Here is a 23,650-nt window from a genome sequence, read left to right as displayed (position 1 = left end):
ACTCTAAGTACATAAAACCATGGGCCAGATGACAAAAAAAAAAAATTGTTTAACAAACACAACACCTTTAAAATCCAGTGGGACCTGGACAGGCTTGAAAAGTGGAGTGTGAAGTTCAACAAGGTCAAATGCAAGGTGCTGCACGTGAGTCAGGGCAATCCTAGATATATAAATGGACTGGGAGAAGAACTCCTTGAGAGCTGCCCTACAGAGAAAGACTTGGGGTTCTGGTGGATAAAAAGCTGTATATGAGCCAGCAATATGTGCTTGCAGCCCAGAAGGCCAACTGTATTCCTACTCATATCCTTATGTATGTTTTTTGTTCTCCATCAAAGGCAAGGGCTGAAGCAAATGTGGACTATAGAAAAGGATATCATACAAATTCATACTATCACTTGAAGTAGATACCAAGGACAAAAACTTCTTTTGTTTTTTTTTTGTAATCTTACATGCTACTAGGCTGAATAATGCTCCTACATGCAAAGTTCATGATTAGATTTATGAACACACATAGAATTTAAGAGGTAGGATACTCTTCTGACAGCTTTGTCATCAAACAAGCCAAAATATCTCTGTGTCTACCATCTTTAATGTAAGTGAGGAGAAAACAGTGAGCACAGATTAGATGAAAGGCATACAGTAATAAAGCCCAGATCCACGATGGGCTCTCCAGAGTCATCACTTCGTACTTCCATCAAAAATCCATGTAAGGCTGAGGTGAAATGTAGTCTCAGTAATCAATACTAAAACTAAAAAATTCTCTACTTGTTACTCTGACTGTGGATATCCAGACACATTCTTTTTGAGAAGAATTTTTAAACAAATACTGGTTCATTTTAAGTCTTGGCTTTCACACTAACTACCAGTTCTCCTATAACTCCAGGATGTAAGAAACTTCCTACTGATAAAATTTTCTTAGTACCAAAGCATTTTAAAGAAAGATAATCCAATAAATGTGTTCCAGATTCAAGGTGGGATGCCAGTTAAACAAAATCTGGTCTCAGATTTTGCAAGTCTCCACTGGAGAAAAAGAAGATGATTAAGTGTAGGATTTGAACAGACACTTATTATTCCATTGTGAAACATTTTTCATGTTTGTGTTGGTCAGAAGGATCTGCTCAGATTGTGGTGTGCTTTTCAGGGAAAAAGTGTCTTCTTCAGAGAGAAGAGTGTATTAGAGATGTTTTCTGCTTTGACAAACCAGAATTTTCAGTTACTCGATGGGCAGCTTGTTTCCCCTCTTTTCAACCACAGTCAAACAGGTCTTTCTTCAGAGTCTAAACCACATGGATGAGAATTCACACTGCTGTATGGTATTTTGTTAAAACAGATCTGAATCACAATGTTTTGTATCCCAGAGTACTTGCTTTCCAAGGTTCTTTCTCCCTATGTGCTCACTCTTCTCTCTCCCCTTCTGCCTACAAACAGCAGCCACTATTATTTCCCACTTGCCCCAGCAGCTGTCAGGATTCAGTGACACTTGTCTACATTTTTTCACCTCTTGTCTCATCCCAGGAGGGTTTGTATGACGACAGATGTTTTGGTATGTAGTATAGTAAGTTCTTGAGATGTCCAGATAGCACAAATAGTTTATTTTTTATCTGCAGTCCTGCTAAGAATGGTAGCGGATGAACAGGATGGGATAAGGAGTCATTTGCACTGCAACAACAAGCTAACAGTTATGTAAAATACTTCCATTTGCAATCTCCCTTGATCCTCTGCTGGTTCAGAGAAGTATTATGGCCAGATTCAGCATGCAGGTTCTTGCAAATTCATTTTCATAAACTGGGGCACTGCTAAGCATAGAGGAAACCAAGACTAAGGGTGCTCTGTTTCTTCACCCTCAGCATTTACCTTTTCTTTCTTCTTAATCTCCTGTCTTCAGCATTTATGGTTTAAGCCCATGGGATAAGCACAAGACTGCTTTTCTGAAGTGCTTGTACAAATACTGGTACAAATCACCTTGCAAAGGCTACTGCAGAGTGACATGACCTTCTGCCCAGATCAGTAGGAGTTGCTTTAGGATATTATTCTAAAATGGGATTTGTTAAGTAACTCTGTAGCCCAATTCAAACTCTGAACCCACATCACATTTTTAAGCATTCCACTTCTGTACACCAGCTAAAGGCTACTGATTAGGTTTTCAATCCAACATTTTCTGAAAGGCTTTTGACTCAGCTCAGTTCTGGGATGATTTATGGGATTCAACAGAAAATTAATGCAATAACAAACTAATGGTCATAAGCAGCAGCAGTATACAAATGTTCAATCAGCATCTGGAAAATGGCTTTTTCTCTGCTTTAAGAAGGAGATACCTATTTTACTGCAAAAAGACAATTAAAAGCCACCAGAAAAAGAAAATTGTACTGGTTGATTATTACATGTGAAAAAAATAACGACTGCTTTCATTCAAAAATGAGTATTGAGATGGCTTCATCAAAATGAATACCTATTTTTCATTAGGATTACCAAATGAATTTAAGTTGGATTAAAATTCCTGCCTGCTTTTTATTAATATACAGCTGTTGGATGCTTATCTAGTCACAGTCCAATTTCTCATTGTTTATACTGGAAGGTTAATCAATACTGCATGCAAAAATTTAGTAAAAAAGCACTAATGCCAGCCTGAAATATTCATGAAGGACACCAAATATCTCATAATAATAACCGTCTTTTATCCCATCAAATTATGTAGCTCTTGCAGTTATTTTTAGCTTTCAGAAGTACATTTATGACTACAAATTTCTATCCCTTTTTGAAGAGATGCTCTTCATTCAAAATCACTTAGATTCAGGAAGGTTATTCTCTATCTCCAGTAACTGTCATTAGAAGAATAAGCAGAGAATGAATGTATTATTCAAAAACATTTTGTTTGTACTTCCCAGCAACTGGAATTGTCTAGGTGAAAGATATTCATACATCTCTGTATGTCTCTTATCTGAATAGGTTTCATGCTAGCGCACTCACTCCAAAGGCACAGTTCATTTTTTCCTACTCACCTCCGAAGTAAGAGCCATCTGTCAGCTTCAGCTCCTTGTTGGATTTGGTGATAACACCAGCAACACCATGCTGAATGAAATACATCTTTTTACCCACAGCACCTTCTCGGATAATATAGTCACCAGGTTGGAACACCTCAAATCGCAGTTTGCTTAGCATGGCAGTCACAAAGTTTGGGTCTGCATTAGCAAAAAGAGGCATGGTAGCAACCAGCTTCCGACAATTGAAGTTGACAATCTCCTAAATGGAAAGGAAATGTAATGGTAACGATGGTCAGCAAATATATATATATTATAAATGGCATTGAAAAAAGACTACTTTGATCACACACACAAACACAAATTACGCAGTTATTGGATTTCTCTGTTTTTCCCACTGTGCATAATTTTTAATATTTTCATTAACTTTTCATCTCTTTTTAGTGAGATGGTAGAACCAATAAAGCAGTATTGATATGTACTAAAAAAGTTGTCTTCTTCTGGTGGGTTTCACATCTTATTTCCCTTCATTTTTAACAGGGAAAAAAAGGCAGAAAGATAAAAATTAGAAATTACACAGAAAAGCTAACAATAAGATTAGCTACTGCAATAACTGTACTAAGTGATAAAGTTATATAAGTAGAAACTTTAGCCCTGTGCATTCCAATGTTTTACCAGTAATATAAATCTAATTTTAACAACTCTACTGAAAATATAAATGCACATAGTAGTCAACTGCAGAACTAGCTGAAATCAATAGGAAAATTTATTTCACAGAATTTAATTCATCTTATAAACATGGAGTGGTACACTTCACTGTTCAAAGAAATGCATATGCAACAGATCTTTAAATTCAGAAAGCACTACTTTTTTCCTAAAACTGCTACAGGCCTTAAGGCTGTTTCTAACCAAGAATATTTATATTTGCAGAGCCACTTATGATCACATCTATACAAGAGTATTATTACCAAAAAGCAACTGAATCCTAATTACTTTAAATTAAAAAAAAAGAACAATTCCTCACAAAATTTCAAGTTAACTTTGCAGACAATACTTAAGAGTTAGGAATACAAGCAGAATTTATTTTACAGTTGTAAGAAACCTGAAATGTAGAAGAATAGATGGCAGGAATGGAAATCTGAAAAGGCGGGAGGAAAAGATGGGTAACAACTGGGAGATTTAGGGAAAGAAAGAGCAGTCTGGCTATGATTCCCACCCAGCATAATTGCAAAGGGTGCTACTAGCGATATACACTATACACTGGCACAATACTTGACATCAGAATTAGAACTTAATTGTTTTTTCTTAAAACAAAAACAAAAACTCTTGTCTCATAAAAATACCTGGAAAAATTCATGTAAGATATGGTGGTGTTTGTCTGAATATGAAAATTATCTCAACAGCATAGCAAGATGTAAACTACCATGTAAGTATCACTTGCACTCAACATCAGTGAATCCTGCTGAGACATTAAGTTATGGGGAAAAATCCCAGGCTACCCCTTCAAGTATATTCTAGGTGACATAATACATACTAAAAAGAGATTCCAGATGACTGTCTTTCCAAGGAATGAAGAAAAGCCTGTTTTCTTCATTTAAACAGGTAACAAGGAACCTTATTTTGCACAAAAGAAACTTCAGCCACTGCTTCCCTGGAGAGGGAAGTTATTCTCTTCTCCCACTGCTCACAGTCTGGTGGCATCACGTGACGAGTTCTAGACTACTTTCTCTGCTCTCTATGAGATTGTCTTGCTGTTGTATTGGCTGATGTCAGAAAGCTGGAAATAACAGTTATTTTTTTTTGCTTTGCTCAGGGACTTTTCAGTAGATTTGTTGCTTGTTTTCTGTTTCTGAAAGTGAATAACTCTGTCTTGCACTTCTGGTAGGCAGAGAAAGGAAATTACTAAAGGAAGCAAAAATTGTCTTGAAATGATACTGAAGCTGGTTAGTAAGCCCAGAAGGGGCTTGGAAAGTGGAAAGTTAAACTACAGTCATCAGCAGGAAGAAAAACAGTATGAGGTGGAGCAGTACTGAGAAAGAGAGAATGAGAGGAACAGGAAGAAACACAAAGGACCCAGAAGAAATGGGAAAAAAAAAGAATCAGTAAGGTTGACTTTGAAAAAAGATCAAGGAACTGAAAAACAGAGAGCTTGGAAATAAAAAGCCTAGAGAAAAAGCTGTCAAGCACAAAAAACTGAGAAGTGGGGCAGATAAAGTAAATAAAGTCCTTAGCAAAGCATGGAGGGCAGAGATCACAACCTTAGACTTTGTCCTTTTCAAGGATTTATTTGGTACAGTTCTGTGGGATAAGGCCCTAGAAGGATGAGGGTCCCAAGAAAGCTTACTAATATTCAAGGATCACATTCCCGAAGTTCAGGAGTGATGTGCTGCAACAAAGCGGAAGTCAAACAACAGTTCCAGGAGGCATGCATAGATGCACAAGGAGATACTGACCAAACACAGTACAAATGGGATGCTTACAAAGGGTGAAAGCAAAGACAGGTAACCTGGAAGGAATTCAGAGACAGTAAGATGGAATTAGGAAAGTGCAGAATTCAATCTGGCAAAGACATCAAGAGCAACAAGAAGGATTTCTGCAAATATCTCGGTGACAAGTAGGAGACCTGGTTGTCCAAGACAGTGAAAAGGCTGAGGTAACGAATGCTTCTTTGTCTCAGTCTTTACAAGCAACTTTCAAGAATCACAAGTCCCAGAAGTCAAGTCAAATGGCTTCCACCGTGGGAGATTGGCCTTGATACTGCCTCCCATAAGGTCCTTAAAAAAGCTGCTGAAACATGGGTTAGATGAGCAGGTGGTATGGTAGACTGAAATCTCTCTGAATGTGTGGGCCAGGAGGATAGCGGTCAATTGTGCAAAGTTGAGTTGGAGGCCAGAAACAAGCAGTATATTGCAGTGGTTCCAGTTCTGTTTGACATCTTCATTAATGACCTGAACGATGGTGGAGAGGTCACTCACATTAAATTCGTTTGTGACATAGAACTGGAAATAGTGGCTGACTCGCCAGAAGGGCATGCAGCCATCTGGAGGATTTTGGACAGACTGGAGGAGTGACCTGACAAAAATCTCACAAAGTTCAACAAGAAGTGAGTAATCCTGCACCTGGGTGGTATCCCCAGGAATCAGTAGGGCTGGGTAAAAAAGTACACTGGCAGCAAAGGTCTTAAGAGTCCTGGTAAACTCCAAGTAGAACATGAGTCAGCAATGTACCCTTGCTGCTCAGAAGGCTAATGATATTCTTGCCTGTATTAAGTACAGTACTGCCAGCAGGTCAACGGTGGTGATCCTTCTGCTCTACTCAGCATGCTGAGTAGTCTAGCTCCTGGCTTTCCAGTACAAGAGAGATGTGAACGTACTAGAAAGAGTCCAACAGAAGGCTACCTTCAAAAGCTGTCTAGATGTGGTCCTGGGCAACACGCTGCAGGTGTCCAGGCTTATGCACAGGTGTTGGATCAGATGACCTCAAGGAGTTACTTTCAACCTCAACTATTCTGTGATTCAGTGATATATAGAAAAAAAAGGTAAAGCAATAAATAATGTTATCTTCATAGCTTTAAGAGCTGATAAAACACAGGGGAGAACTCAAGATTACATGGGCCCTCTGTGCAGAGCAAGCTGAGCCCGAAAGAAAAAGAACTCATCTCTTCTTGGGAAATAAATCAAAACACCTTCTTGTTGTAGAATTTTTACATTTGGAATCTCATTTCTTTAAATTGTTCCATCTTCTTTGAGTGCACCTTTCCCTCTTGATATATAACCTATACCTTTATATACCCATGTATACACAAAGCTTATCTGTTCAGTTTGACTTAGCAAATGAAGGTACCAACATGGCTACAAAACCATCCTGCTGTGGTAATTTCAGTTGTTACATCCAGGTAATGCACTCATTTTGTTGATCAGTTCTCTAAGAAAGTTTATGCTAAAGCACCAGCTTTCCATAGTTAAGATGTTAGAAGGTGGAAAATTACTGAGGCAGAAAGAAATGTGTCATTTTTAAGTGCTTTGTTTTTCTTTAAAGTGTTCTTTTATTTAAATATGAGATCATTCAGAACAAGTAAAATACATTTCTGTGAGTCTTAATCACAGGCAGTGCTATAATTTCAGCTTCTTGTATATCGCTTCAAATATCATCTTAGGAAGAAAGAAACAGTCATGATTATGGAAGTGCCTTATGTAATTCAGAAAGCTCTAGGAGAATCAGTAATGCGTTTTAAAACAAAAGTAAAGAAAGAAAAAAATGCCTAATTAAAAGTTGTCATTTTATGTGGAGATAAACATCTTTCACATATATTCTGAGTTATTTCTTTGGAGCTTGACTGGAACCAAATTATGATCCACCATGCATCTTTATCAGAAAAGACAGTGATGAGTTTTTTTTCTCATCTTTACACCAGTAACAAATGAAAAGCTTAGAAAAGTATTAAGAACATTCTACGTGGCTGAAGTGGTTAAAGGGGAGAAGTGCTTCAAACTCACATGGAGCAAGTGGTTATCAAAGACAAGTACTGGTCTAGTACTTGACTAGTACTAGTACAGAAGGACTAAATCAGAGGTGTAGTGGTCTTCTTTATATGAAAGATTAGCTAGCTGACTGCATTGCTGCTTTATGTTGTATTGGACTTATTACTCACACTGGCTCTTCTGACCATTTTTTTTTTTTCAAACTGTCATTAACTCCTTAGATATTAACATTTTCATGGGTTCCATATTTCTGAGCAATGGACAACATTGCCAACATATCTTGTCATATCACACCTTCAGAAGCAGCTGAGATAATGTACTATACATGACCGGGCACAGTGGTCATCCACTTCTCTGATGGCATCTGAAAGAATTTTAAGCTCTTTTTTCTTCATGAAAAATCTTCTGGATAAAGGAAGTGCTTTTAGTTAGACTGACTGGAAAATGCTGTTACTAGAAAAATAAGGAAGTTCTGGAAGAACTTGTATGCCTGATGGTTTGTTTGTTTTATTTTTCCCACACATCCAATTGAACTAATGGTAAGTACTTCCATCCACAAGCTGTGTCCTTCCTATGTAGAGGCCAACAATGTGTGTTTATAGCTACAGTTTGTTTAATCTGGTCAGTTCTACTCACTAAAATAAAAAAAAAATAGTGTAATTTTAACAATATATGTATATTTTTTCTTTTCTCAGTGTCTCTCTTAATACTCTGCTTTAAAAGAGTAAGAAACTAAAGCAGTCATAATTTTCCTATCACTGAAAAAAAAAGTGACCTTGTTGAGAGAACTGTTCTTTCTCTTAGAAATGATTCACAAAAGGAAAATCACTAAGCAAATAATTTATGGAGAACTACAGAAAAAAAAAGCATGACATTTAGTGATTTGGGGCTATATCAGCATGTTGAATATTACAAGGGCTGCTCTGAAATCAGTACCTCCTATTTTATTGTATTAGCATACGACATCAGAGATGGATGATGGTGGTATGGCAGTATAGGTTAAACCTTCCCACCAATATTCCATTACATCTTGTTGCTGTGCAACTGATGGCAACGAAGGTGCAGTCTGGCAAATTGGCATCTGACACTGAAGTGTGTATGACACAAAGGTACATCACTGCATTTCTCCACGTAGAAAAAAAATCACCCATTAATATTCATTGATGTTTGCTGTGTTTTTATGGAGATCAAACACTGGATGTGAGGACAGTGTAGTAGTGGGTGGTGTGTTCCAGCAGTTGTGACAGCAACAGCACCTCCATTAGTGCTGACTTTGACAAGCACAGCATGCAGGCTCCTGTTCATGGCTGGAGAAATTGTATTGATACTGGTGGTGACTATGTTGAAAAAACAGTGTTTTGCAGTGGAGAATTTGCTCCATCAAGTAAGTGTTATTGTGCTCTTCATATCCATTGTAGTTTCCATGGAAATAAATAGTAGACATAATTTTTGAGCAACAGATGCAGTTAGTCTGGGTTTTAAGCAGTTATTTTCTGTATGTGTTCATGATTGTGTTTCATAATTTTAACCTGTTATTCAGTTGTAGTCAGCTTTGGCAGAAAGAAGGCATCTCTCAGATATTAAGTCCTCACAGATTTTATGACAGCAGGCAATCAGGAGGACTAGGGTTAGCATCCTGCTGAGGGAATGACTACACTGTTAGTCACATAGATCAGAATTTGCTTAGTGCCAGAAAAAATACATGTGGCAACGGGATGCAATATCCTTTATTTCTGGTACACCTGAAATTATTCAATTTGCTTTGACACATTGTGGTTAATCAACCAAACAGAGTGCTTCCCTGAAAAATAAATTTTACTCCAAAGCTTTTAGACATGTAAGAATGCCTATGCAGACCTTTCTCTTTGGATGGCTTTTCCACAAACTTTCAGTTTTTCTATTACAATTACTTTATGTAGCATTCTCTGTTGGTAAAATACAGTTCTAGGGCTTCACTTGTGGCCCAGCCTGACACAAAATTTCTCTTTGTACACTGTACCAGATTTCTCTCTGTACCAGAACAATATGCATTTTTAACACAAAGATTGCTTAAATTTCATATTGGTTTAACTCTTGAATATTGTCATTTATGTCTGGAAATGCACTGAGAGATGGAATTATCTTTTTGCAGGACATTGATGTTTTACCATTCTGTAAATACAGCTGGTGTGTAGGCTTTGGGAAACCTTGCTCTCTAGCCCCTGTAGCTTTTCACTTCATAAGAACAAGAATGCTGTGATTTTACGTAACCTACGTGTTTGACCCACAGACAAAGCACAAAGCCCAACAGAATCTCTGGGGTAAAGACAATCTACATGATCCTAGTTGCCTTGAAAATCAGTGGGCAGACTGTGTATTAACATTTTCAAAGCCCTCAGGTCCTCAGGACCTCCAGCATACCTGCACATCAGTAGCCCAGATGCAGAAAATTTTCCAACCAGCTGTGAGATGAGCAAAGGCAGGGAGCAATAAACATGCTTTACAGCCAATCTTTGAATGAAATCCCTGCTTGGACTCTGCCAGGACTGAGCTGAAGCTGGTGCATGGTTATTTTTTTTTCTGTCTGGCTTTGTTCACCTCATTTTATGACAAGTCGTCCTTAAAAAGTGCATATGGTAGCTAGTATTGCTGTCTCTTAAGAGAATGCAATCTTTTTTATGTATTTGCAAGCAGCAAAGATATGGGTTAGACCAAGTATGTTTTCTTGTCTTCTTTGGCTAAACATTAGCTTTCTGTGTACTTTTATATCATTCTGATTTATTTTTTTTTAATTCAACTCCTTAGATACATTTTTTATACTTCATAATTATTATTGCATTAACTTAAAATGATAAAACATGATTATTCTTTTGAGAAGTGATGGTTCAACCAAACCCCCAATAAAGTCAGTTTGGTGTAGGATATCCATCTTATTCTCAGCTTGTTAACTGATTTAATTGAGCTTAAAGGAGGAGCACTTCCATGCATCTCACACTTCTCTTATACCATATTTAGAAGATTACAGAAGAGAAAAGAAAGAAGGAAAAAAAGAAAAAAAGGTACTATCCATCCATTCATTCACTGAACTGTGTATCCATTCCAAATCTGTGCAACTTTTTAAGTAATTTTAAATGTAATCTTCTCCAATGTTCTGACATATTCTATGCCTCATAATTTTGGTTTCCAGTTGGAAAAAGGAAGAAAAGTGTCAGAATGAGGCAATGTTTTAAGACAAACTGTAATTGTGAGATAGCCAGTCTAATTTCACGAATGCCTGGGAAGTGCTGGTATCTCAGATAAGTTTGAGCCAGTTAACCATCCTCTACTTCCTGAAGCTCTTCCCTCTCCATACATACTGCTAAAAGTGACTACTACAGAAAAAAAAATCCTGAAAAATATCACAGCTAGTTTCTTCCAGAAGGTAATATAAAATTAATGTATAATAGCAGCAGTTGCTATAGATACTGTTTCCTTTTACTAACTGAATAAATAAACTGCAATTGGCAGAAGTATTTAAAAATCATTATTTTAGTTTTGTGTTCCAGAACAGTAAAATATCGTTACTCTCCTTTGTGTTTTATTTGTGTGTTTTACTAATAATGTAGTATTTACCAAATAATACCTTGGGTAGCTGGCATGTTAGACTGAAGTCTTCACAGAATCATAGAATGGCCTGGGTTGAAAGGGACCATAATGATCATCTAGTTTCAACCCCCCTGCCATGTGCAGGGCCGCCAACCACTAGAGCAGGCTGCCCAGAGGCACATCCAGCCTGGCCTTGAATGCCTCCAGGGATGGGGCATCCAGAGCCTCTTTGGACTCTCTATGTGAAAAACTCCCTCCTAATGTCTAGCCTAAACCTCCCCTGTCTCGATTTAAAACCATTCCCCCTTGTCCAATTCCTTTTCCACTGTTTCTGCAGCTTCCACTCCTTCTTGTGATAACATGATGATTCTGGAAACCATATTTGTCCTTCTGCATTTGTTCTGAACCTACTGTGATACCACTTGCTAACACCAATCAGTCTGTGGTTGACCTTGTACGTGATCTGTTTTTTTTTCTACTACATCCTTCCAGAAACAACCTCAGATGTTACTTACAGTTCTTCTGAATAAAATGTACTTCTTATATGCAACAAAGTCAACGAGATATCACCTGATTGCCAGAATGAAATTATTTTGTTTTTGAAAAGTCCTGGAAAGAGTGTTGCTATTCTCAGGTCAGTGCTTGATCCATGTGATTGAAAGAAGAGTAGTTGTGTACAACAGAAAGCCATAAAAATGGAGAGAGAGGAAGAGAGTGGAATTTCACAAGGGATGCCAGAGCTATATTTACGTTTGCGTGACTTACTAGGTAAAATGTGTTAATTTGGGTGCTTTGTTGTGTAAAATATTTGTTGGAATGCAGAACAGCATGAGATGGGTGAACAATTCTACTTATCTCAGTGAAGTAAGAAGGGCCATGCAGAAAATAACTTGTGGATGAAGACAGAGAAAAAACTGTGAAGCCAGCAGGAGACTGCCTGGGGACTGGTACAAAGTACTGAAACAAAGAACTTGGTGGCAGGAAAAACTCAACATGCCTCAGGAGAAATAGAAAGCTACATTCTGGAGATAAATTTGTGTGTTGACTATTTCTGATTTGCAGTTGTTTAGTCAAGAGCAGAATTTAATCCTAGGAATAGCTCCCCTGTGAATTTATTCTAAGTGCTGCATCAGGCAAGAAATTCCTTCTGCCATTCTATCTCTCCATCCTTGTCCTTTCACTCCTCCCCTAGTCTCCTGTACCTCACAGCCCAAATGCCCAAGGCAACTGAGTATTCTGTGAGTTACTTCTCAAGTGAGTGTGCTTTACCCACACCTTCTGTATATAGTCTAGCTGACATAGTTAACAACAAAAGCCAGGAAAACGGTTATTTAACTATCAGTGGCGGTGGTTTGTACACCATGTTATTTTAAAGCTCTCCAAGAGCTCTGGTTCAGAAATAATGTTATCTTGTTAATTGCTAGGTTAACAGTTATTATGAATAACTGTTTATGATATTATGAATTAAAAGAACTACTGTTTGTAATTAGTGAGGGGCTTAAATTAAATCATACTGTTCATACTGGATAAATACTAGTTATCTGACCTTGAGACAGTTTAGAGTTTTTATGTATGTCATTTATAACTACTCAATGGAGACCTATTATATATATGGCATAAACAAACTCCTGACTTTAACTCACAAAACAATGATATGCTATCTACTTAAACATCTTAAAGTGGAGAAGAAGGGCATTTGTAGGCAATGAGATTTATTCTGATTTTTTTAGACAAACGTGTGACGGAAACCTGAGTGCCTATGTGTGTATATAATAGAATATTTACATTGTCAACTACTTATGCACGCATCTATATTTAACAGATATAAAAAGAAAGATAAGGAGGATGCCCAATCCCTTTCTATTTCTGAATCAGGCATCGTCACTGCTCTATTATTTTAACAGGGACAAGCTAATTATAAGTCCATTTAAATTTGCCTTCTAAATGAAACTACTGCAAGGGGTGCTGGAGGAGGATCAGGCACAGCAGCTCAATGCTGTTATGCTATAAGAAGCATGTGACCAAAGTGTAAGGAGCTCATGACCCATATTCAGGCCACTGGGCTGAAGTGCAAGCCATGTAGAAAAATACTGAGAGCAGTGATTCTGGAGCTCAGTTTTGCAGTGAATCGTGAGGATGCTACTCAGTCACAAAGGAAAGAGTGAGATGTGGAGAGCTGGCTGCAAAAGCAATAGAATCAGATGGTAAAAATGAAGATGAAATCTCTGGGAGTAACTCAGTAGAGTGACAGCCAGACGGCCCTGAAGATGGAATTTTCTTGAGAGTGCCGCTTTGGCTAACATTGTTAGCTGCAGGGAGAAGAGATGTATAAATGGCACAGGAGGTGTAAAGAACACAAGAAATTCTGAGGAGTGCAAATAGGAATGATGACAGCAAGAACAGCCTCAATAGCAGATCATACTTGGGGGAGAGAAGGCAAATTAGCAGAAGTGGACTAGTTAAAAGGCATTAATAATAATGGCTATAGTAAAAGTAGTGCATCAGTGTCTACAAATATACAGCAGGCAAATGTGCAAATCCTGGAATTATCAGCTAGCCTGGAAAAAAAAAAATAATAATCTGGGGAGATCATGAGTTGCAGAAGAGGTACCACAGTGAAAGAACTTAAAACAAAAATTAAAAAAAAAAATAGAGCCTTTAGATGATATGACTGCTATGGGGCTTTCAGTCCAGTATTTGAGCCATTCAATCCAGTTGTTACATAATGTAAGATAAAAGAGAGTGCATGGTATCAGAGAAGCAAAGAAAGAATCATATTAGAGTTAGGAGCCAAATTATAATCAAGACAGATCAAGGGCACATGGGACATCCTCTGCATTTCTAAATCCTGAAAATATTTGTTCTGAGGAGCGTATAAAAGAAGTGCCTATATAAATAAGGCAGCCAAGAAGTGAAGGGAGATACCTGTAGCATTTCACCTTCCACATTTAATAAAGTGGAAGAGCTTTGCTTGCTCACCGTATGCTGTCAGTAAGGCCTTGAATATTTCTGCTTCTGCTTTCTTTCCAGGATTAGGTATGGAACAGAAGTGAGGGAGCAGGATGACAGCAGGGTTTCTGGAATCTGCCATCAGCATCTATGCATGAGACTTGGCAGGCACAGGAAGCAGGGGGGCATAACATGGTACATCCTTTACATCAGTTAAATATTCTTACAAAATAAATAAAATAAAATAAAATAAAATAAAATAAAATAAAATAAAATAAAATAAAATAAAATAAAATAAAATAAAATAAAATAAAATAAAATAAAATAAAATAAAATAAAATAAAATAAAATAAAAAAAAATCAATTACAGTTCATCTTTTTGATGTTACAAGATGTTACATTTATTCAACTATTAAGAGCATTTTAGTGCATTACTCACTTTATGAATTAAATACAGACTGAGGATTATTTCCATGAGAAATATGTTCCTATAATTTATTCAGAAAGATTTTAAAATTATTTTAAGACTATATCTTAATCTCTACTTTTATGAATAAATTTATCTGTATTGACTTTATATCATAGGGGAGGATTTAAAAGCTTTGTCATTACAGTCCACTTTAAAGTAATAGATTATAACCATAGATTCAAAACATAGGAAAGCTGTGCTGAGTTACACTGTAACAGTGAGAAACATCAGATTTTTATATAGTACTTTTCTCATACATACATCTTGAACATTGAATTGCACATATGTGCCAGAAAGTGTGTGTTATGTATATATATAATCCGCATACATGTCTACATGGACATGTTTGTTTTTGCACATACATGCGTATGTACATCTTCAATGTAAGAACAGCCAAATTAAACTCGATAATGTGTCCCACTAGGAATAAATTTGAAATTAATTTCAGTTAAATATTCAGAGGTTAACATAATTTGTGTACTTGTATAACTGAGTTATATTCTACAAGCAAAAGGTGAGAGGAAAGAAGATTCTGCTCCCAGTTCCAATTATGTTCTTTGGAAATGAAATGTCCTGATGTTCTATATTCTGCAAGGGCACATGATCTGTATCTATTTCCAGCTAACATCTCCTCACATGGTGGCCTAAAAATAGGCCAGCTATGAGCTTTAAATAATGGCTCAGGAAGGGTATTAACCTCTTTCTCAAAGTCTAAGTTTGTCACATTGCTGTAAGTATCAATATTTTTGTGTTGGAGAATGATGAAGCAAGCTACACACATGCCAGCTCTGCTCAGCAGCATTAGAGATGTCACAGTCTCTTAATTCCTTTCAAGGTCTGTTATATATTAAGTCATCTACACAAAATATCAACAGCAATTCTCCTCCTCTCAGTTGGGCATCTATTTTATGCTAGCTGCTAAAAAGTACAAGATAGCTTATATCCAGACCTTACTGATGAGATTATTTCTGGTGAAATACAAAAAGTAGTGTTTTCATAAATACATAGGTGAATATATAACATGTAGAAATGAGCGGTATAGTAAATAGCTACACTTTTCTTTTCCATACTCTGGATGCATGTACAGATCAGTGTATTTCCCAAATATCCTGTTGTCCAAATACAACAGCATAATGCTCTCATCAGGAACACTTTTCAAATGATTCTATATAGTTGCAATTTCCCCTTTTTTTTCTTTTTAAATACATATCCATCTTTGCTTCCTGATTTTCAATTCCTATTTTAAATTCCCTACAAAGAGTTAAACTTATTTTTAACTACATATAAATGACGTTCACCAGACTACAGAAGTATTAAATAACTTTCATTTGCACAGTTTGATAATAATTGCCTGAATGAGCCCAGGCTAAAATGAAAACCTGTTGACTACAAAGAATATGCCTTTTCTTTATTATGCATATAATCACACAGGTATTTATTTTATCAACAGAATTTTTTAGCCTTCTATCAAGGCACAATGTGTTGCTTCAAAGGTACTGCAGTGATCAGAGTGCACAAACGCATAATGATCAGCTCTTAAGACATGCAACTGTATGAGATTTAGGCACTTTTATTATAATCTCCTCTCAGCCAACTTCAGAGTTTTGATTTTTCACAGATGGGAGAAATGAAAAATTGATTTATTCATGAGCAAATTAACAAACTAGGAGATGAAAATCTTTGGGAGAGTCCATGTCAGTATGTGCTCTACTGCTGCTGAGGCTGCTTTTGGATCCAGCCAAAGCTAAGTAGGTATCCCGAAAGACAGAAACAGCATCTAAAAATCATTACCTTGATCTCAGCCAAGGAACAATTGAGAAATCTGCACCTGTACTCAGAGTAAACAGACTGGAGTCCATGCACCAGCTTTTAATTCCACTCATCTCCAACAATCTCAGTAGTTTAAGCGAGGAAGATTATTGTTTATCGCTAAGAATGCCTAACACTAATCTCCTTCAGTATTTGACACCTTTAAATTAAACTCAAGACCTTCTGCATCCATATCTATGCTTTATTTCATTATCTGTCTAGTTATGTGTCATTTCAAGCTCTCATATAGAACACAGACCAGTCCATCAAAAAGCAAAGATGTATTATCAGAGTTACAGGTTATGAGTAAACAAAACTTTTTTTTCAATGCTCCATTTCCATGTAACATCCCTTAAAGACTCTTCATCAAAAAACAGCTTTATACAGACATTACAGTTATATGGGGAAGTTTGCAGCTGAGGGAAACCTCCCTCTTTCAGGTACAAAGATTTCAGGAAAAAAAAATAAACATTTCACCTTTAGCTTAACTGTAAGACAGTTTTTGGAGAAAAAAACTATAAGCATTATGTGCATGTTAACTAACAGCAAGAGTCCAAAACTACAGTTCAAACACAGTTTTATGCATGTTTCAGAAAACATACTTTTTTGTTGTTGTTGTTTCAGTGGTACTAGGAAAACAACAAAATAATGATCTAGAATTGCAGTGATCTGTAGAGCTCTAAGCAGCCTATTTCCCACAGCTTTAACAAGATTTACCTTCTTACATAACAGTGCACCAACTGCAAAATAAGTTGATACACGTGCATCCACAACAGATTTTAAGCTCTTTTGTTTTTGTTCTCATTGTCTTGCCTTTGAGATACCATGCTTTCAAAAAGGATCTCCAAATGTACAGAAGGGAGATCTCATGTACCCTTCTGTATGCTGTTAATACTATTCCAAGAGTGCAACTGAGTGACAGTGCATAAAAGTAAGCATATGCATTTGTTTCTGCATCTGGCAGCTCACGACACATTTATCAACTTTATATGTTGAGATACAACATTAATTGGTATTTCTGGAACTTTAATGGAGACTGGTACATATGACGGCATTGATTTAACACAGAAACATCTGTGTGGCCCTCAGAACAATGTCACCAATTCAAAGAAAAGTATGCTTCAAAAGACTTCAGCCTGCTTCCAGATCCATAATTTTAATTCCACAGTGAAAACTGAATGAAAAATGTTCCTTTTCACCATTGCTAAGGAATAGAATTTTGGGAAAGAGAGGTGGGAATATCTGTACTATGCCTCCTTGCTTCTGCATGGATGTTCTGTCATGGATCAGGACTGCATTCTGCCCTCTGCTTCCTTTGCCCATGCTCTCCCTATGTAAGGACTAAGAGATTTCACTTCAGAAGCCCATAAGGAGAAAAATGGAGAACCTGTCATGTCCCAGTAGAGCATCATACCAGATGGCATCCTCGTAGCTAGATTCCCCATATCCTAATCCTGAATTAAAACAGACCACAAGTCTGGATCAAAAATTTTTTATTTAAAAAATTTTTCATTTATCTTCATTTATTCCCTAGAGAATTCAGAGGAACATTTCTTCTAATCTGCTTTAACATGAAGAGACTTATGGACATTATTAAGGAGTTGGGCTAAAAGATCATTTGGTTTAGGCTAACTAATCTGAAACTTGCCAAAATCTGTAAGACAGAGAACCAACCAAACACAAACAAGCAGTGTTAAAAAACTTACATGCAGAAAACTAGCTCAGAAATCACCTGAAGTACTCTGTTATTATTTTTACCATCCGAAAAATCAGCTGCTCCATTTATAATTGCAATAGCATAGTCAGACCTAATAGGAATGAACATGCTGTGGTAAGCACTGTCTAACATGCATTAACTTTTCCTGCCTTTTAGCAGAAGCCACTTGGGGAAAAATAAAGGAATAAAAAAAAAAGCCTACTTCTTTCAATCCTCCCCTTAGTTCCACTCAAGTATCAGCAAAACACTTCTTCAATACACTAAAAATTGAGACAAAACAGACACTTGGAACTGTGATCTTGAGTCAGGCAATGGTGCGGAACTCTCTTTTGTGGGACAGCACTGCTATTGCATTAGCTGCTGTTCTCCTACTGCTGAGTACCTGGGAAAGCCTTCCTTCCTCTGCTGTTCAAATCCTTGAACAGCAGTCCAGACAGGAGCAAGTGCAGACAGGACTTACTCTTGTATAGCTGGCTTTGAGAATATTTAGTTTGCATCCAAATAGTTTGGTACTTTTCTCAAATAACTTACAATTTTATACAAGAAAACTACTGCACCAAGGCTTTGGGGATTTGATTTTGCTTAGTATATTGAAGAGATCATGAAAGAACTGTCATATCTGTAATATTTATTGAACAATTATTACAAAAGAATATCATAAGTGCAGTAACAAGTCTGTTGAAAATCATAATTACTGAGAGATGTCAGTGTTTTTATTATCTGTATTATTGGAAGCAGTAATTCAAAAACTGTGTCTCAACTACAGCATGTACACTTGTGTTTCAGCACACGTCAGGGAGCAAACATATTCCCCATAGTGCAGGAAGTAATCAAATAGGAATCAAATTTGGGACTGCAAACAGACTGATTCCATGTCATACCTGGAAATGCAGACTATCCTAAAACACAGTACTTGAGACACCTGGTGACTGCGGGCTAATTTCCAACACAAAAACTGCCTATTTATTATTGTTCTCAATTGTAAAGCTTTGCTTAAGCCCAGTCTACAAAACTGGTCATTATTTAAGAATACCTTAAACTAAACATATCTGTGAAAAATAGATTTATTTTTTTTCAGAATTTGTCAAATAAATATTGCTCCAGTATACTGGCCTTTATTCTGGAAGACTGATGTGCTGCATAATTCATTCATGATTTCAGTACTCCAGAGTATGAACTAAGGTTATGTTTTATCCATGACAATGTGGAAAAGCTCTTTAATGCACTAGATAAAGAGGTATTCACTCTTTTTACATAGCTATATAAAGAGATACTTTAATGAGTTCCTGTATGACTACATCTATAATTCTGATGTATTTTCTCTACTTCCCCTCCTTAAGCTTCTACCAAGGTTTAGTGTATATAAAAATACTTAAAAGTACAGTGCATTACAAAGAAATTATTACTTTTTTTATGACCCTCGATTTATGGACATTGCTGTCATCTCTAATTTTCAATAATTTAGTATCAATATTTAATACTGATTTTGATACTTTAATATTTTTAAATAAATTCATTTTATTTTCTAGTGTTATTTTAATGTTTGATGGCCTGTATCCAAAAATCATAATTATTACATTATTAAAAAGGGTTAAAGCTTACCATGCTCAAATTACATCACATTTCAGCCTCATATTATTAACTTTGGCATTGTTTCTTCATTGTTCTTAGAAGCACAGTATAGTCTAAACAGGAATGTAATATTCTGTGATTTCTAAAGATCAATGTGAAATAGAACATAAAAATACTACAAGAGGAAGTAAGGTCTAATGAGGAAAAGGAAAAAGGTAACGGAAAGAATAGTGAAGTTAATGAATTAACAGTTGTTTTATTTCATTTTGAAAGTGTAAATATTTTTCCTAAAAATATAGTTAATTTGTCAAAATGTAAAAAACTTATGTTTTTAGTCCTGTTAGTTTTACATAGAATCACAGCACTGTAAGGGTTGGAAGGGACCTCTAGAGAACATCGAGTCCAACCCCCCACCAAAGCAGCTCCCTAGCCCAGGTTGCACAGGTAGGTGTCCAGGCGGGTCCTGAATATCTCCAGAGAAGGACACTCCACAACTCCCCTGTGCAGCTGTGCCACTGCTCCGTCACCCTCACCGTAAAGAAGTTCTTGTGCTCATTCGTGCAGAACCTCCTGTGCTGCAGTTTCTGTCCGATCCCCCTTGTTCTGTCTCCACACACTGCTGAAAAGAGTCTGGCCTCACCACTTTGTCCCCCACACCTCAGATATTTATAAACCTGGATCAGGTCCCCTCTCAGTCTTCTTTTCTCAAGGCTGAACAGACCCAGTTCACTCAGCCTTTCTTCATAGGGGAGATCCTCCAGGCCCTTCACCATCTCTGTGGCCCTGCACTGGACTCTTTCCAACAGATCCCTGTCTTTTTTGTACCGGGGAGCCCAGAACTGGACACAGTACTCCAGATGAGGCCACCCCAGGGCAGAGTAGAGGGGGAGGATCACCTCCCTTGACCTGCTGGCCACACTCTTTTTAATGCATTCCAGAATGCCACTGGCCTTCTTGGCCACAATCAGCATGTTTGGTGCAGATCTGGTGCTCAGAAAAATCTACAGTAGAGCTGGAAAGAAAGTCAGAGAATGGCAACAAGGATGGTCATGGATGTGAACTGGCTCTTATGCAAAAATAATTAAGAATAAAATGCTATGTCCTCAAAAAAAAAATACAATTTAAGAATGTTATCATAAACGTTTATGCAATCTTGACTAGCATACAGAGACTGAATAGGAATTGTGTATATTCTCACTTCCTTTTTTAAGGCCATCCTTTTTTCCTTCTAGTATGATGCCCTAGTTAATTCCTCTCATGAAGTATGAATCTATTTTTTGCTACCCAAAAAAGTTCACCACGCACAAATATGCAGCAAACCTTTTTTAAGCTTTTAATTATGTTACTCATCCAATCTGCTATGGATATTCTATATAAAGTTTTCATAAGCTCAATTGAATAGGAATTCTTTTTTACCAAAAGAAGTCTTACCTGTATTATAAGCAAATAAGCCTTATTAGAAGTAAGCATCATGCAAGGATTAATTTTGTAACAGAGTTGTACTGTTATTTCTATATTTTTTAACTATTTTGAATGGTTGAATGATCATATTTATATCATGCATAATTACTTCTTTGTTAAAAAAGTAGGACTTGGTTTTAAAACATAGACTGGAAAAAGATGGTCATCCCTTAATGAAATCCTAGCTTTGATAAATTTCAGCCCCTACAAAAAACTTGAATGGTTGAGAACAAGGTGAATTGGCAATACTTAAAGTTCTTTATTGCATGCTATGGTTATGCAGTAATTTTTTCATTTTTTTGCGTCTACTTTTCTGCTTACTCTAAGTGAAGAATGGCTTCAGTTGAATATGTTCATCAGAAATTACTTTCATCATGCTATATATGCACTGTGGAGATTTTAAACGCTTAGTTCTTGCCCTACAGCAAATACAGCCATTAAAAAGTAAAGAAATGCAGTAAATACTTGTGCTTTCAATGATGCAACTGTGCTATTGCCTTCATGTTATAGCCTTGTGCAGTTATTGGCAATGGTATATCCAGTCTACTAACCAAAAAAAAACCCAACAAAAAAACAAACAAACAATAATTCCTCTGCTCTTAAATGGGTTTATCATTTATTGTCCATTAGTAACACTGAAAAGCAGTGTGAGCAGTACAAAACTGTGCATAGTGAAGTTGCAGCTAAAATTTATAACAGCTAAAATAAGCAAACCTCCAAGTGGTACTTTCAGGGCACAGTGCTAGAGGTACTGCTAGAATTCGGACAGACACATTGGAAAACCTGTTCTCCCACTGCCACCATTGAATTCTTGTGTTTTTGTTCTGTTTTCTATTTCTGGTGGCATATTTTTCTGGAATTCACTATGTTGTCATCAGTACAGCGTGCAACTTGATCACTGTCCTCAGTAAATGCTCTATACTGAATAAATAAATCTTATATTTCTTAGACAATAAAGAGAACAAAGAAATCATTCTAAGTACAGCATGATCATAGCAAAACCAAAAACTACTCCTTCAGTGAAATTCCATTCTTAATTTTTTAAGTGACTCATTTATTTATGCAAATTTCTATAGTTGACCTCTCCCCAGAAGCAATTTTTTTTTAATGCTTGAGAAAATGAGGAAACAGGAGGCAGATAAGTGGGAAATAAGAAAATAAAAATGGGGTTGATGCAGGGTGGAAAGGAGGAATAGCAAGATAATTAGGGTGCTGCAACCAAAAATGGTTGTTAGTAAAAGAAGACTCTGAACTGGAATTATTATTATACTTCACTAATGGGTTTTTTTTTCCTTAAAAACACAAATAGATGAAAATGTTTCTGATGTCAGTGACTAATGAGTTTACATACGCACTCCATTTTTCAAAAATAAAATCCTGAACTCCACACTGGCTGAAATTTTTATTTTGCCTGTCATTGTAGAGATAATTTCCAGACTTTTCCTGTCCTGAACAGTAGATTTTTATAGTGCATTTCCCTCTGGACATTTACAGATATACAAAGAGGAGCCTCGGGGTAAATTGGCAGGCTGTTCAGAAATCAGAGAACTCCACCTGCCCCCAAACCACTTACATATCCACAGCATGAGAGACTACATGACTACACCTTTGATAGAGAATTAGATATCTGAGTGAAGGCACTGGAATTGAGTCATCTGTATTGTTAGGAAAATTATTATTTGTCCTGGTACTGACTTGAATCATCTACCATTTATCCAGCAGTTTCAAGCACACTCCACCATTTCCAAAAGGTAGTTTCTTAAGGATGGAGACTTCTATCAGGCTTTAGTAACACAGGCATGGCCAAACTGTGTCCATCGGGCTTCAAAAGCCCAAGAGTAAGAATGGATGGTATTGTTTCTTACAATCTGAATATCCCACCTTTTAAATATGGAACTTGATTAATGTTTAATAGGAGTTGCATAACATGTTTAGTCATGTTTTCTCCTCACTGCAAAGAGCTGAACTCAGAGGAATAGATGAACCATCACAGACCTATGTTTTTCTTATCCAGAAAACATGTTAAAAAGGAATAAACACATATCTTTCAAAGAATATATAATAAAGAACAGTACTGTGCTCTGCAGAGAGTTAAAAGTACACGTCACCCCATGCTCTGTAGGAAGTTTTAGAAGTCCATTATCAGCAGCATTCGTACCATGACAGAGCATAGTAAAATGTAGTATTTTGTATCACACAGGTTTCCCCACTACAGACTACTCATCCTTTATTCTCCTCTTTTTTTTATTTCTTTTTTCCATTTTTATGCTTTTTACTCTCTAAATATTTCAAAATCCCTTTTTTTTTTTTTTTTTTTTTCTCTTTCCCCTCTTTGGAGTAGAAGAGATCAGCAGATTTTAATGCAAACATCCTTGCAGAAGTCAGCCATGAACAGCATCCAATTGCAGGTAGTTACTTGTGTGTTCTGAGTAAGAAGCTACCTCCATTACAGCAAGATGAGCTGTTTTCCTCCCAGACATGTCACCAAAGAAAATTTCAACTGCTTACACATTTATTATACAGTACAATTAAAGAGGAAAAAAAAAGAAGAAAAAAAACCTAGAAACTTGAGTTAAAAAAATTATACCTTTTTTTCATGGCTTGCACTTCCAATTTCAACTATCTTATCTGGCAGTAAAACAAGAGGTAG

At 36.6% G+C, this 23,650-nt stretch overlaps 1 protein-coding gene across 1 annotated transcript in view; it reads right to left on the bottom strand.

Annotated features, from left to right (window-relative positions):
• The window catches only part of HCN1 (hyperpolarization activated cyclic nucleotide gated potassium channel 1), a 191,903-nt gene that overhangs the window by 15,600 nt on the left and 152,653 nt on the right, over positions 1 to 23,650 (bottom strand). Inside the window, exon 6 of the mRNA XM_065739901.1 lies at positions 3,000 to 3,240. Coding sequence (XP_065595973.1) covers positions 3,000 to 3,240 — 241 coding nt within the window. The remainder of the gene's footprint in view (positions 1 to 2,999; positions 3,241 to 23,650) is intronic.

The sequence above is a fragment of the Cyrtonyx montezumae genome, unplaced genomic scaffold, assembly GCF_038088225.1.
Source record: "Cyrtonyx montezumae isolate F1298 unplaced genomic scaffold, pur_monq_1.0 scaffold_25, whole genome shotgun sequence".
NCBI classification, from domain to species: domain Eukaryota; kingdom Metazoa; phylum Chordata; class Aves; order Galliformes; family Odontophoridae; genus Cyrtonyx; species Cyrtonyx montezumae.
This window is presented reverse-complemented; position numbering and strand designations above follow the sequence as displayed.